At 46.9% G+C, this 14,987-nt stretch overlaps 1 protein-coding gene across 1 annotated transcript in view; it reads right to left on the bottom strand.

Annotated features, from left to right (window-relative positions):
* Window positions 1-394: 394 nt before the first annotated feature.
* The window catches only part of anos1 (anosmin 1), a 36,044-nt gene continuing 21,451 nt past the window's right edge, over window positions 395-14,987 (bottom strand). Inside the window, exons 5-14 of the mRNA XM_084022482.1 lie at window positions 13,094-13,278; window positions 12,576-12,705; window positions 10,280-10,485; window positions 8,633-8,777; window positions 7,442-7,588; window positions 4,909-4,997; window positions 3,627-3,798; window positions 3,176-3,396; window positions 2,309-2,450; window positions 395-1,575 (exon numbers count right to left, since the gene is read on the bottom strand). Of these exons, the coding sequence (XP_083878608.1) occupies window positions 1,517-1,575; window positions 2,309-2,450; window positions 3,176-3,396; window positions 3,627-3,798; window positions 4,909-4,997; window positions 7,442-7,588; window positions 8,633-8,777; window positions 10,280-10,485; window positions 12,576-12,705; window positions 13,094-13,278 (1,496 nt within the window). The 3' untranslated portion in view covers window positions 395-1,516. The remainder of the gene's footprint in view (window positions 1,576-2,308; window positions 2,451-3,175; window positions 3,397-3,626; window positions 3,799-4,908; window positions 4,998-7,441; window positions 7,589-8,632; window positions 8,778-10,279; window positions 10,486-12,575; window positions 12,706-13,093; window positions 13,279-14,987) is intronic.

Raw genomic sequence — 14,987 nt, 5'->3', positions numbered from 1 at the left:
AACACAAAAAAATCATCCTCTCCACACATGCAGTCTATATAAGCTTTTTTTTTTTCTTCTTGTAAACATTTCCACTTTTCATTTCACGAGGGCAAACGGCTGCTGAGCAGAGGAGGGATTTAATGCTTTTCAAACACACGAGTGCTCTGAGAAGCAGGGCATTCTGCCGGAGGTCGCCCGACCTCTGCTTGGGCCGTTCAGCTGTAGCTGACCTGTTTATTTGGACTTGCAGAGCGCGTGTCTCACGCTCCCGGACCGATCACTGACTGTGCTGTGCTCGGAGTCGGGGGCCGCGATGATTTTTACGGCCAAAATAAGCAACACTAGCTGCCAAATAGTTGAGCATGTGTAGTTATTGCTCGCAGCAGCTTCAATTAAACAAACAGCAAAAGGAACTGGTTAAGGATTATTTTATTACTTAGCATTTTGTACAGTTTCTACCATGGAAAAATAACATGTAACATAAGACTGTATTTACAATTCCATTTTTACAAAATGTCTTTACAAGGTTGTTTTTTTTGCCGGGTTTCAAAAACGTGAGACTAGAACACACGAAACATACACATTCACACACATCCAAACCGAACTTTGTAATACACACATAAATAAATATAGACATTCACTGACTGTTCCACGACAAATATTTCTACAGCCAAGAACATGTACAATTCATCATTTCCACACAAGTTATAATTTCATTAATAAACATTACGTATTACTCCCAATATAATTATTTGTTAATCTGTTAATGAAATATTGCTAACATATTGAAAAGAGGTAACACAGGACGTCATTTCATGCCAACAGAATGCTAACGGTTGTCATGCAAAACCATTACGAGCTTTCAATTTGAAGCAGGTAATTCATTTACAGTTAAAAAAAAAAAAAATCAAATGTACTACATGCAACATACTATGCGAGATATTCTGGGTTAGACAACAATGACTTTCGTTACATTATCCATCAGTACTGACTGTATGCCTAAGCGCCTCTTTAAGGGTAACACAAAATAAATAGATGCATTTCTACTTTTTCCTTTTGTCATGAAATAAAACTATTGTTTGGCGTTTTCTTACCATCCATGTTCAACCATCTTCAAATATTGTTTTTCTGTATGACCTAATGGCTTGACCATGTATTGACCAACCGATTGGATTGAAATGTTGTCAATATCTTGTTTCCTGTAATATCATAACTTACTGGAGTGGTGAGTTGGGGGGGGGGGGGGGGGGGGGGTGTGTACTAACCAACGCAGAATATGAGACCTTGCAGTATAAATGTCACTGTACAGACCGACCCGTCCGCTGACGTGTATCAGTCAAGGGAGGTGATGTGTTTGTGGAGCCTGGAGAAGATGGACCCATGTTACACGAGCAGTGGGGGTGGGGGTTTGGGGGGTGGGGGGGTCAGTTCATGGTCTGGTGCGCTGTTTGGTTCCACACATTCCTTCTCTGACAGACAGGATCAGAGAGCCACTGGGACTTCTCCCGGACTGGGGTTCGCCTCGACCTGCAGCTCAGTGCCTCTCTACTGACGGCTTCTGGTGGTGGGAGTGGTGCTGCCGGAGTCTGGGCCCTAGAAGAACACACATTATCAGATATCCGTCACAGATTCAGATTGCGGTATAAACATGCTTGTTTTACTCCTCGCTGTTGTTAAAACACGGTTTCAACCTCTTATCTAGGCCATGAATACTTTTTTTTTTTACATCATCTTCGCTTGCTGAGCAAAACACCCAGCGTTAAGTGTGTCGGAGCACAAAACCTTTATTAAAAGTGCTGATTTCTTTGGCAACTTTTGGAGCAAGCTGGAAACACTGACATACGATCCCCTTATAAAGTTGATACGGCATTTATTGATTCATGTTATTCATTAAGAGTTATTCATGAAGAGTTATTCAGGTTTCTGGAAACCCCGCATGTAAGATTAATACCCCCTCTTATTTCTTTCCCTTTTGATATTAATAGTTTGACATTTTGGAAACTATGTTTATTTGCTTTCTGGTGAATGATTATTTGTGGCGCACTACTTCTCGGCTTTGAGCAGCTGCCAGGCAGTGTGTTAATTAATGAGCTCGAGAGCTGCAGGTAGGTGGATTTTTGTTATCGTAGGATGGAGCCAGGCTAGCCGTTTCCTGCTGTTTTCCCTCCTCTTTGTGCTAAAGTAGCCGGCTGCTGGCTTAGCCATATAGTCATTGCAAAGATGCAAAGCAATCTTCTTATCTAACTCTTGCTAAGCGATGAATGAAACCCAACAGAAACAGAATAAAACAGTTGGCACGATGCAGCGTCAACGATGTGGTACTTACGGTGTTGAATGACTGGTAATATGTTGGGGGTCTGGAAGGTTTTGACGGTGGCGGGACCCTCCCCTCCGGTTGTGATGACCTGCACCTCCAGTCTGTAGTAGGTGGAGGGCCGCAGGTTGGACACGACCAGCAAGTTATGATCCTGCCAAGCGAGAGAGGAGAGCAGCAGAAGACACACGCAATCAGTTGAAATACAACAGAGCATGCCTTTGAATCTGACACGAATGTGAATGGGCCTTAAAACCAGGGGAGTTATTGGCTCGCGGAGCCGTCTTTGCACAACAGATGAAAACAAAGACTTTGTCTTCATAAGACCCTGCTGTCTCTCCGTTTTTTTGTTTGTTTTTTTTTTCTTGCTGCGAGCTTGATAAAGTGTGCGGTGGGTGGTTTTATTTATAGACGAGCTCCAGAGGCTGGGAGGTGCAGATAGGCGGAACGTGTTGTTGATGGAGCAGATTATGTCAAAGAGCTGCTTTTTCGGAGCTCTCACGGAGGATGAAAGAGGAAAGACGTGAAGGCAGATGAAAAAAACGTAGAGGAGGAGAACTTCCACCAGGACACAACACTTCCTCAGATCTCCCCCTGCGCCTGTCTACATACCACCGCTTATCACCAGCTCCATGCAAAGAGGCCACAACACTGTTATCCTCAAATCACCCTCACCTCTGACAGATGCTGTGAAATGAAATGCCGAAAATAGAGCCCACCTTCCGACTATAAGCGACAATTTACAGAGTATATATGACAGCAGGGTCCCCGGGATGTGGAAACGTATTCAATCTGCAGCACTTGAAAACAGCCTTCACTGTACGGCAGGAAGAAAGAAAAGAAAAACCATCCATCCCGCTTTAATGAAAACAGACTTACTGGAGGCAGGATCTGAGACTGGGAGATGATGCTGTTGGGCAGGCTGTTTTGCCGGCTTTCCGTAGTGATCTCGGCCCAGGTGACTTGGAAGCCCGTGATTCGCTGATGCGGCGCCACCCTGGAGACGCGCCACAGGAAGTTGCCGGTGATGTTTCCCTCGATGATGGAGAACGAGGCCGTCAGGTTCTCCGGCTTAGCCAAAACCTTTGGAACCCCTGGAGCTGCGAGGAGCGAGGCGGACTCAGTCAGGGTCTTGATATTCAACAAACAGTTTGACGTGAAGGGAAATGTGCTTTCTCACCAAGAGTTAGCTGATACTCCTCTTGTGTCTGTTACTGTGGAGCTTTACTTTTAAGCTGATTTTGTTTCCCTTGGACAGAGTCACGCTAGCTCTCGTTTCCACTCTTTATGCTAAGCTAAGCTAATATGGCTATAACAGCTGACTACTCACCTCCTTCCCCCGGGCAGGGGATGTGTTTATGAGTCTTGCTGCGGATGGTGGCGCAGGACGGCGTGAGGAAGGTGGTGCTCTCGTCCTTGGAGCGTCTCTTGGACTTCAGCATGTGAACGGTGACTTTGTACTTGCAGGAGAACAGCAGGCCGGGGAGGTTGATGTAGTTCTCCTGAGCCAAGAAACACATTATTCAGCCCTGATGACTTTGACATGTCACCCAGGTCAGGTCCCATGGAGCTTCAGAGATAATTAAATACACAGCACCGGGGCAGATCACATTCCCGCTCGGGCCTCCGGAACATGCCCCACATTACGGCACCACTTTGAACGCTCACATGGTCGGGGTTAGACCACTATCCTCCTATTCAACTTGCAATATAAATGATTTTCTATAGCTTCCACATGTGGCATAAACACGACTTAATTAAGAAGCAGCAACCCAAAGTGGATTTATGTGCGTTTCTCTTAAAAGAGAACGACCTGTAAATCTCTGTTAATTAATTCTGTGCTGCAGTTTTTTTAACACTCAGAGTTCAAACTTTAATCATCTATTGATCTTAACGGTGAAAACCTTCTCATTTCATTCGAGGAAACAAAAAAAAAAATCCTGCTGACTCATGGATTCAGACCTTGAATTTGTAATAAAGAGGTTCTACATTAATAGGCGGTCCCGTGAGAGTGGGTGTGCGTATATTCTCTCTGATATGAAACAGCTTTGATTAAAAGGGAACGAGGCGCTGGGCTCACATAAAAGCACAAGTCTGGAATCCTTCCCAGCGATCTATAGAAAATGGATGTATATTTCCTAGCAACCAGAGCGCCAGTCCCCAAAGAATGTGTTGATTTCCAGGCCTCTGCCATCCTGTATCAGCCCCGAACCAAGCAGTTAACCCCCACCTCCCTCACCCCCGGACTCACCCAAGCCCTGCACACCACAAGAAAGCCCCATGCAGAATGCGTGGCTGGGGCTGTTGGAGGTGAATGATCCCCCCGTTCCGGGAAACACTGTTTAAGTCAATGCATTTTATTGGCCAACACACCACATGCCTGACCACACGGATGACTCACAATATTCAAAACAACAGCCAGTGATTTGTCCGGTGCAAATCCAACGCAACAGGGCTTCAGGTTCACTCGCCGGAGTTGTTTTCCTTAGCAGGAGTTGTCCTTTCTAAGCGTCGGACAAAAGGTTAGGCACGTGCTCTGCATAGCACAGAGCTGCTGATCTCCGCTCTGCACTCTTTCACCCGTATTCTGGAAGGTGTTTGGAAGGACTCACCTGCGTGACGGATTTCTCCGGTCCTCGGGTCTCGTTGTGGCTGCAGTACTCCGGCATCCACTGGACATGGTAGCGACTCACGGCGGGGTCTGAAGGAAAATAGGGAAAGGATGGAAGGAGAAAATGTCACAAAACACAGCAAAGAAACAACTTTATGTGAGCAATAAAGAGCAATCTATGAATGCGTGAGCAAAATGTATTAGACATAAAAGTACTTTAAGAGCGACCTCGTTGATGTTACAGTATTGCATCATCGTATTAATTACTATTGTCAAAGTGATTCATGTTTTAACAGAAAATCCACACCAATATGCAATGAATGAATCGATATCTAATTCTTGTGATTCACTGCTTTTCTCTTTATATCGGACGGTTGGCCGAGAAAACGGGCTCTTAATGAGCATTTCTCATTATGTTCTACAACCAATTAATGATCAACATAATCCTTTAGTGACACTGAACTCCAAACTGACCTCAATGAACAGCATTTAATGAATATGGTGGTCAAATAAATACAGTTGAGTAAAAGGAACAACTGTCCCTCTACCTCTGAAATGTAATACAGTAGCCTTAGATAACTGTTATATTTGTACCTTAGTGTACATCGTTAAACATTAATCAGATATCAGAAGACAATCCAACAGGCCGAGACGATTAACTGATGGCTATCTCTCAAATAACACCTCCTATCTGAGATCTGAGATCACTATTTCCATAATTGATGATCACGATAACTTGCCTCTGAAACTAAAAAAAAAGGAAATCGCTTCCTCATTAATCCCCGTATTCCTTTAGGAACACGATTTCCCAGCAGCCAAACCCTTCCTTTTGTCTGCTGAAGGCTCTATTCCCCCAAAAACCCCGAACTAACTTCAACTCCGAGGATTTGCATGCTCATCAGCGGAGAAGCGGCCGTGGTCACGCCGGGACACGGTAGCTCCCATCCCCTTCATTACTGTACAGAAGCTCATCAGCGGTGTTTATCTGCCCATCAACCCTCATCTTATGTTACAGGATTTATTATTCATTCCACTGTGTTGCCTGGATATGTGAAATACTTCTCCGATTAATAATTGAGTTATGCTATGTTCGCCCCTCGGCGGGGGCCCGGGTTGTAGTGGGGAGATAAAAGGGCCCCTTTGAAGGCTTAGACACAGATCTGGCACGTGGAGCCCCTGAGCTCTTTGGAAGCAGAAGAGAGGAATTACAGGGAACCCGGGGAAATCGAGAAAAAAAAATAAACAAGATATGCATAGCTGGGTCTGACATGGAGGGGAAGCGGTATGTAAAACAAGGAATGGGACATGGAAATCAGGTAGAAGGACAGAGCCTCGGCAGGAATGGCGAGCCTCAGAAGCGCCGCCACCGGCCGGACTGCTGTCTATTGTCAGACGGCGATACACTATCTGAGCTGGCGTACGGTACGGTTTCTACTCCGTCTGCTGGAGGCGGCCCAGAGGGCCCGGGCTGCTTTGGATCACGGAGACAATGAGCGAGAGTTTAATCGTGGTTTCGGTTAACCTGTCCCGTCTCTCTGTCACATAAACCAGATGTCCAGAGACCAGGACTCTCCAGACCATCTGCGCCGCCTGTATATTTACAGTAGTGGAACCCAGGTTGTCAGATTGAAAGCCAGGGTCATCCCTCAGACTAATGAGTGGCGGTGGCACACGCATGCTGCGGGACCGGCACTGCACACAAGAGGCAAGAAGAAAAAAGAAAAAGGAGCTGGACCAGGATTAACTCAGCGCTGCAACACTGTGATTCCCAAGCCACACTTGATCCCCGTCAGCGTCACTCAGCTCTCCGAGTGCAGGCCAACCTCGCTAAAAGCTCCACGCCAACTCTATCTTCCCCCCTTTTCTCTCTCTCTCACTCTGATTCAGCAGTTGGTGTCTCACCAGGCCTCTCCTTCAGCCAGGGTTTGCATTCTTGACTCTAAGATGTGGAGTTTGGCTTAGGCGATGACATATATTAGTAACATAACATAGACCAGCGAATGGGACTTGACAGGTTACCCTGAGAGCACGGCTTTCAAGGTTTCTATATTTCCACTCTGGTACGGGCAGGCGAAACGGACGCCGCTGGGACGGGCATTCCTATAGGCTTTAACCCCTCGCGGTGCTGCGAAAAACCCCGCGACCACTTCTTGTTCCCGATGACATCAGGTCTTGTAAAGCAAAAATGGAGCGCTCCAACTCTAGCGCGAGGGCGAGGTATCTATTAAATACAGCTGTCAATAAATCCCATCGCACGGCTCTGGCTCCGTGTGTTTATTGTTCTCGTTACTAAACGGTGGCTCCGGTCTTCCAGTCCGTGCGCAGGTTTGCACCACTAGTCTCACATCGCTCTTATAATGACGCATTGTTGCATTTATTTCATTGATTTTACACCATCTGATACCACATTTATAAAAAAAAATCGTTTCAGTAACACTTAATCATGGTGCGCATGAGTCAAAGTGATTGATGGGCGTAATGGGGTGCTAATTAGATTGGAACAAAGCTGTAAATCAATACAGTGGAGTGCCTACCTCCCCGGTTCTTCCAGTAGACACGGACCTGTAGCTGGCCATCCTGGTAGAAGGGCGTGCCCACCTCGAGAGGGCCAGAGGGGCGTTTGGCCAAGGTCGAACCAAGAGGGGATATCTCCTCCTTCTTTGACTTGAGCACTGATTTTGCTGGGAAAGAGAAAGGAGAAATATTTGCTGCCGTAGCTAAGACAGTGACTGTGTTGTGGCAAACTCTCCAGCATGGTAACAGAAACACACAATTATTTCTTTGTAATATCGCAGCACTTACAAAACGTTCTCTATGCATAAATGTGGTGTAACTTGACGGGTACACGCAGTACCGCGTAACACTGCCAAGGTTAGAGGTTCAATTCCCTCTCGAGCCAAACATGCTTAAATCGTACACACTTGCTTGCGCTGCGATTCCTAAACACGCAGGAGCTTCAAATGGATGCAGATGTGCTGTCAGTGCACCTTTTTTTTTTTTTTTTTTTTTTTGCAATTCGCATAAAGATTGTTTGCCTGAAGGCTTTCAGTGATTTAGGAAAATTCATATCTCAAGAAGACAAACAAACAAACAAAAAGAAAATTGGATTCGGCTGGATTGATTCAGCCGAATCCCATATGGAACTGTAATCACAGAAATGCAGCTCCATCCAGCTCCTTCTTATTCCAGATACTGCTTAACCCTGTGACTTGTAATTGCACCTACTCCCCCAGATAACCTTGGCTGTGTCACAGTGGACCCTTAGTGATTTGGCCAAATAGTAACTATACAGTAAAACAAGTCTGCAGCCATGCTAGCAGGTTTACAATGATGATATAATTATATTATTTATAATAGGGCATTTGCACAAAACACCAAGCACAGCTGAGGAGGGTGTGATAGCATTAGTTTGGCAGGGATTTGGTCATAAAGGAGACAAAGTGACATTTTGATCTAATGATGGTGCAAGATGAAAGATTGTGGGATTATAATTCATCCTAAGAGGAACACGAATGTCTTTACCACATTGTTTATCAGTTTCGATTTCCTTCAAAAGCCAAATAAATCGACCTCATGGTGGTGCTACAGGAAAAGTCATCACCAAAGTCACCTGGATTCATCCTCTGGGGACCACGAATGTCGACACAAGCCGTTATGCCAATCCGTCCGATAGACTTTGAGATATTTCATCAAAAGGTATTTCTTCAAAAAGTGTCAGTGTTTACCTGACTCATTATTCTGGCTGGTGCTGAAGTGGAGAGAAGCCTTGGAGCTCTTCAGTCGCACCTGCCCCCAGTACGTGACGGCCTGCAGCTCCACGGTGTAGCTGCTGTTTTGCTGCAGTCCCTCCAGATCCACCCAGCTCTGAGCCTGCAACGGAAAAAAAAAACACTTGCATGTTGGCTTTTTTTCGTATGTCACTCGAGGGCTCCTTTTCAAAGCCCGCCGTCGTTGTCCCAGCCATAGTTCCAGCACGGCTCCGCCTGGGCCAGGACGGGCCTGTGGGAAAGCCCTGCTTATTAAGAACACATGTGGTGGCTGGGAAGGTATCGTGGCGAGGAGATATATCCTTCAGGGCCTTGTGAGGGAGCCGTGTTATCAGAGCCTCCCAGGGCTTCCTCACTGTGTTTGACTTGCAGCATTCCACCATCAGCGTGGGTTTGATGAATTCTTGTTATTGACTGTGCGTGTTTTGACATTCCTCCACCAGCAGGCCGCTTTCAAAGCCCCGAGGTGCCAAAGTGGAAACCAGTAGTACATGTGTCAATGGGTGTCTGGTGTCTCCCACCTCTATCTCCTCCGCGCGACATCTGCTAAGTATTTCATACACTAATTCGGGAGAAGACACCACGGAGGTGTCCGTCTAGACAAGCTGTCTTTCTGCTCGGGGTCGGTAATGAAATTCTCTTCACGATATAGCGAGCCGCAGGTATGCGCTATCAAGTGTTGCTATCACAAAATGTTTAAATCCAGAAGAAGAGTCATATGATTGTCTCTAAGGGTATTATCTTTAAGGTGTGTCACAATCTTGCAAACAAAAGCAAAATTCAAAACAGTGCAAATATATGTTTGGATCCCCTCAAGGAGCTTTATCCCAATAAATAAATACCATCAAAATATTATTCTGTCTGAGTTCTCCCAGCCAGGAAGTCCTATTTTGTAAGCTCTTAGCGACGCCTCTTTGTTCAAGCTTTCGTAACCAAATTGTATTTATCCTTGCTTTGTGATGGCAAGTGGGGGGGCTTTGTCTATGTGACAAAAGGGCCCTGAAAACCGTTCATTCTGTCTGGACCAAATAGTTGAGAATGTTCCAGTATGCAAATGAAACCGTTCCAAGGCATTAAAAGTATGAATCATTGGCATTTTGTGAAAGATAATAATAGGATAGGAAGTATTGTTATATAACCACTTGGCTTGGAAAATAACGGAGAACTATGTTGTGAATGCAACATATAAATAACTGGTTTACCACTTCTGAAACAGCTGAATTGCACCATAAAAAAAAAAAAGAAAACTGCGTAGGAGAAAACGAAAGCTCAGAAATACAAACCGCGGAAAAGTGAGTTATTTCGGAAACATAGATCCTAAAAAATCATGATTTACAACTATAAATACGTCTATTTATCACACTTAATGTGTTTTCTTTCAAAGCCTAACAGGGTTCTTTCATCAGTGTATTAAGACAATGAAGAACACATTTTATCAATCTGTGTGTGATCAAGAGGAGTCAATAAATAACAGACCTGGATGGACACTTTTTACAGTGGTGGGCCGAGGCCAGAGGAAAGGATGCCGGGATAACCCCTTTAAGAGAGGGGGAGAGGAAAGGGGGAAAGAAAGTTCACGTCACTGAGACAGGGTGGGAAGATTACCCCGTTGGTGGTCTTTCTCCTTTTCTTCTTGGATGGCACCATGGACTTGGTGGGCACCGTCCAGCTCCAGAACACTTTGTAGTGATGTATGGGGATGTCGGGCTCCTCCGGCAGGGTCCAGTTGAGACGGGCCGTCACCAGGCCGTCGTCGCCCACCGTCACGTTGCCGACGCGCAGACTGGCCGGCCTGGGAGGGGCGGACGGATCTGAAGACATGGCAACGACATGAAACAACACCGTCAGCGGCAACACATTTCCAGTACATCTGCAGACGTTTAGACAAAGAGGGCCTCTGGTTCTTGTATGTGACAAATCTCCAGCCAAGGCGCTTTTCTCTCGCTCGTGTAATTTCAGGTCGAACGCATTTACGGGCCAAGATACCTTTCAGCACTCGCGACTTAGCGCCGCAGTCAAGGAGGGGCACCGCTACGACACGGTGTAAAGCAGTTAGTCCTCCACTGACAATCTGCCAACGCCATGTTATGACAGGTGTCATGTCACGTCTATGACAGCGTTCAGCGGGACCAAGAGTGCAGGTCAGGGGTTAACAAACACATGCTGCTCACTTTGGCTCCACGCTCGACATTCCTGCACTCTCACTGATGTGTGTGTGTGTGTGTGTGTGTGTGAGTCCAGAAGGAACGCTGGTTCTGAACCCATCCGTGCGCGTCGTGACCCAGCTGATGTCGGGCCCGGGTGCAGGAGGAGAGGCGGTGGCCACATGCCAGACCACAGGTAACGGGCCCTCGTAATGAGAAAATGATTCACGCCACAGCCCTGTTGGCTCTCCTCTCCCACCTGAAACGCATTTTAATCCGGTCCAACAACACAATTTTGGACACATCGGTTCTCCATACCAGCTGACGCAAGACAAATAAGCAGTCCGGTTTCTTACAAATTGCCCCAACAAAGTGTGGTGGTGCGAAATTGCAATCAGATGATACGGGCCGTACTATATAAATAACAATGGCATGACAGAATGGCCAGGAGCTCATCAAATCCGTGACAGCTCCCATCAATCTATCAACGTTCTCGCCCTGATTGGCCTGATTGGAGATCGGTTTCCATCCCCGCAGCAGAATCTTTTTCCCACCTGGTGTCTGGCTCTGTTTGACAGCCGTCCAGAACGCTCTGGGGAGCGAATGTATGACGAAGGATTGACAGGGTAGGTCAACACGCACACGCGCACACACACACACACACACACACACACACACACACACACACACACGCACACCACCAAAACACAGATAGTCAGCATTTGGTAGAAAATGGAAAGTGCCTCGGATGACCTCCAGTGTTCCACTGCTAAACAACTCTGAAGACATTATTCTACACTATATCCATTTACAGACATTAAACTCAAGGGGGGGTGGGGGGGTTGTAAAGGCGGGCGAGCACATGGCTCTGCCTCGACATGTCAAACAAACACACTATCTGATCTGGATCAGATTCAATCTAGACACATTATATTCACAAATCTGTAATCCCCGGGAACCGCACACAACTTTAACAAATGCCATCTGCAGCACAACAGTGCGACTTAGCGTCACCGGACGCCGAGAGTGCAAGCGCCGATGCCATCGGAGCCCGTTCACTACCAATCTGTGGCAGAGATCTGAAGCCTCTCTCGGTTCCGTCACTCCCTTCTGGAAGCGAGACACCACTTGCATTCATTTGAAACCTGCAATATCCAGACTAATTCAGACGTATTACCCTTTATATGACTGTAAAGAGGGGGAACCCCCTCCTAAATGAAGATCTGGTTGCAAAACAGAAAAAAAACCTAAATGTTCTACACAGCCATTCCCTCCTCATTACTCTCATTTTACTTGGCATCGGCATGAATTACCATTTCCACTTAGCTCACTGGGTGAATGTGTGAGAGCTGTGGAAGGGGAAGCACTTATTTACACTTCAGGTTAACCAGGTTAACAAAAGAATTCAAAGGTCTCTATGTGGATACAGCGTTGAATAAACACATCTAAGCAGTGTGAACACCAGCAGTCAGGAGTGATGTATGTATGTTTGGTCATAATGCTGCTGTATGGAGTCCCGGTGCTAAAATGCTGCATCCTCTAAAGCGTGCATGTGAATGAAAACAGATTTTTTTTTTTTTTTTACACTTGGTTTTGTATCCTCAGATAAAAAGTGGAAACTGATTTGGAAACTCCTTCCCTGAGACTCCACCTGTTCCAAGGTCTTAACCATAACAAATGGAGGGCAGCGGGTGCCAAACAGGAACTTAAGGGCCACACACACACACACACACACACACACACACACACATACAGACCTCTGGAGGAGCGGAAGTGTTTGCTGGGCGCAGTGAAGCCGCGGGTCCCGTGGACATTGACTGCAGCAACCCTGAACTGGTACCATCTGCTGGCTCTGATGTCGGCCAGTTGGACGCGCTCCTCTGCAGTCTGAGGGACAGATGGGGGGTTGGGGGGGGGAGAGAAAACCACAGGGGTCAGGGTTCACGCAGGGTCACAGCCCCATGTGAGTTCGCTGCCACATCAGTCATCTGCGTGTTTTCTCTTTGCCAAACTTTCAAAGACACGGTGACTGTGAGGAATGTGCAACCGTGTGCAGCCGTCTGTCAGCGCACTGCAGCACTTCCACAGCTGTAGCATGTGGCACGCCGGGACACGCCAAGCTGACATTTTTTTTTTTTTCTCGGTGTTACAAATCTCAAATGTCTGATCAAAAGGATCGCTCGCTTAAGATCATTTGAGGGGGGGATCTCCAAAAAGCGCTTCATCTTGACTGTCACGGTTGAGTACGCTGCACGTCTGGTGTGCCGATGCCTACCTGTGCTACAGTCTGCCACTCCGTGGCATCGTCCTCGCTGGGGTGGATGCCATAATTCCAGCGGCGCTGCACCACATAGAGGACGGGCTCGACGGAAATGTTGAACTTGGAGGACCATCGGATCTCCAGCTGACCCGACGGCTGCTCCGAAAACACCAGCTCCTTCCTCGGTTTCAGGGGGACCCCTAAGAGCACAAACAAGACGGACGATGCCGTGACAGGAGTTAATATCTTCAACCTGAAGTTTCCTTTCTTGGCTGGAAAGATAAAAGACACATCAGAGTTGGACGGATGCAGATTTGAAAAAAAAAGGAGACATGACCTCACCGCGATAGATTTAATGCACGCCGCGGGTCAACAGCATCATCTTTCTACTGTGACAGATTGTGATATTTCCTGGCTAGCGTAATGTGTTTTAGTAGCTGCGCTTCTCAGCAATGACACGCATAGTTTGCATCGAGGCATTCGTGAGGTCTCCCTTTTTTTGACACAAGAAACACCAATGCAAACATACACACATGCGTAAAGCTCATTTGCATCATCGCACCTCGCACTCAGCCTCTCAGACAGAGTGGATGCGGCCATGTGCAGTAAATTAGAGATGTATTAAGTGCAGGACTCGGATCCAAGTTCGCAGCTAAAGTCAGACCGAGTCTCTCAAGTAAATTTATTGCGGCGTAGACATCGTGAGTTGTTGATTGAGCGTTGGGCAACGCGATAATGAGATGGAGATTGGAAAAAGCGGGGTTTGAAAAGTACAGGAGAAGCCTGAATACATCCCGCCGCTCTCAATAAATCACAGGGGGAACTTCAGACCATTAGGTTGGACCTCAGCCGCAGACCCGCCGCTCCACGTTTATAAACAGCATCAACACACGCTCAAGGCTGCGGCGGCGGTAAACAACATAATCAAGCCCTGTGTTTTGTATGCAGAGCGCTTGATCTACTTATATCTCCATTCGCTCTTCATACAGGGCGTGTAAAAGTGATTGATCGGTGCGTATAAAAACCCCAGAAGATGGAGGAGGGTCCTTGAGCTGCACGCATACGGAGTCAGTACTTTGTTTTGTCCCGCTGATAACAGCTTTCTGCACACTAACAGCTGGGGGTCATTGTGCTGCGGTTTCACAGCTCCACAGTCAAGTGTGTGTGCGTGTGTGTGTGTGAGTGTGTGTGAGTGTGTACACGTGCGAACAAACGTGTCACATTTCCTGCGCAATGCTGAACACCAAGGTAACCACAGCATTCCTACTTCTCCCCTCTGTCTTAGCTCATCTTTCCACAAAGTCACACAAGTCCTCCTGCAAAAGCACAAACCACACACACACACACACACACACACACACACACACACACACACACACACACACACACACACACACACACACACACAGCCTTCTCTCTTCCGCAATGTGTGGGAGGGCAAAGAATACACTTTCTCTCTCGGCCCCGCTCCTTCCAAAGATAACTTTCGGGTCAGGTTCGGTCCAAGAATCATACGCCGTTCATTTTTCAACGGCTGCACGCTTCCTCCTCCGAGCCGTGATGTAACCGCCGCTGAAGCAAGAGCGCGGCGTCCATTCATGTCTCAATCATGCCAACAATTACACTCCAGGAATATAATTCCCAATCCTCACGCACATACTGTCATAATGACAGCTCTAATTACAAAGAGGTTGAGGGGAAAAAAACACTCGGAATAGCGCGTGTGAGCACCGGGGCACGCCACGAGCCGAGGACGGCCGCCGAGCGATTCACTGACTTGTCGTGGCAGCGTGAGGATCGCTGAATTCAATTTGGTCCTGACGACTACATTTTTCACATATTTTATTTCAACCGACCCTGCAGCTCCTTTGCCAGCGTGGTGTGTGTGCATCGCTTTTGATCAGACACA

The sequence above is a fragment of the Eutrigla gurnardus genome (assembly GCF_963514095.1).
Source record: "Eutrigla gurnardus genome assembly, chromosome: 12".
NCBI classification, from domain to species: Eukaryota; Metazoa; Chordata; class Actinopteri; order Perciformes; family Triglidae; genus Eutrigla; species Eutrigla gurnardus.
The sequence above is the reverse complement of the archived record's forward strand: the minus strand, read 5'-3'. Positions and strand labels throughout refer to the sequence as shown.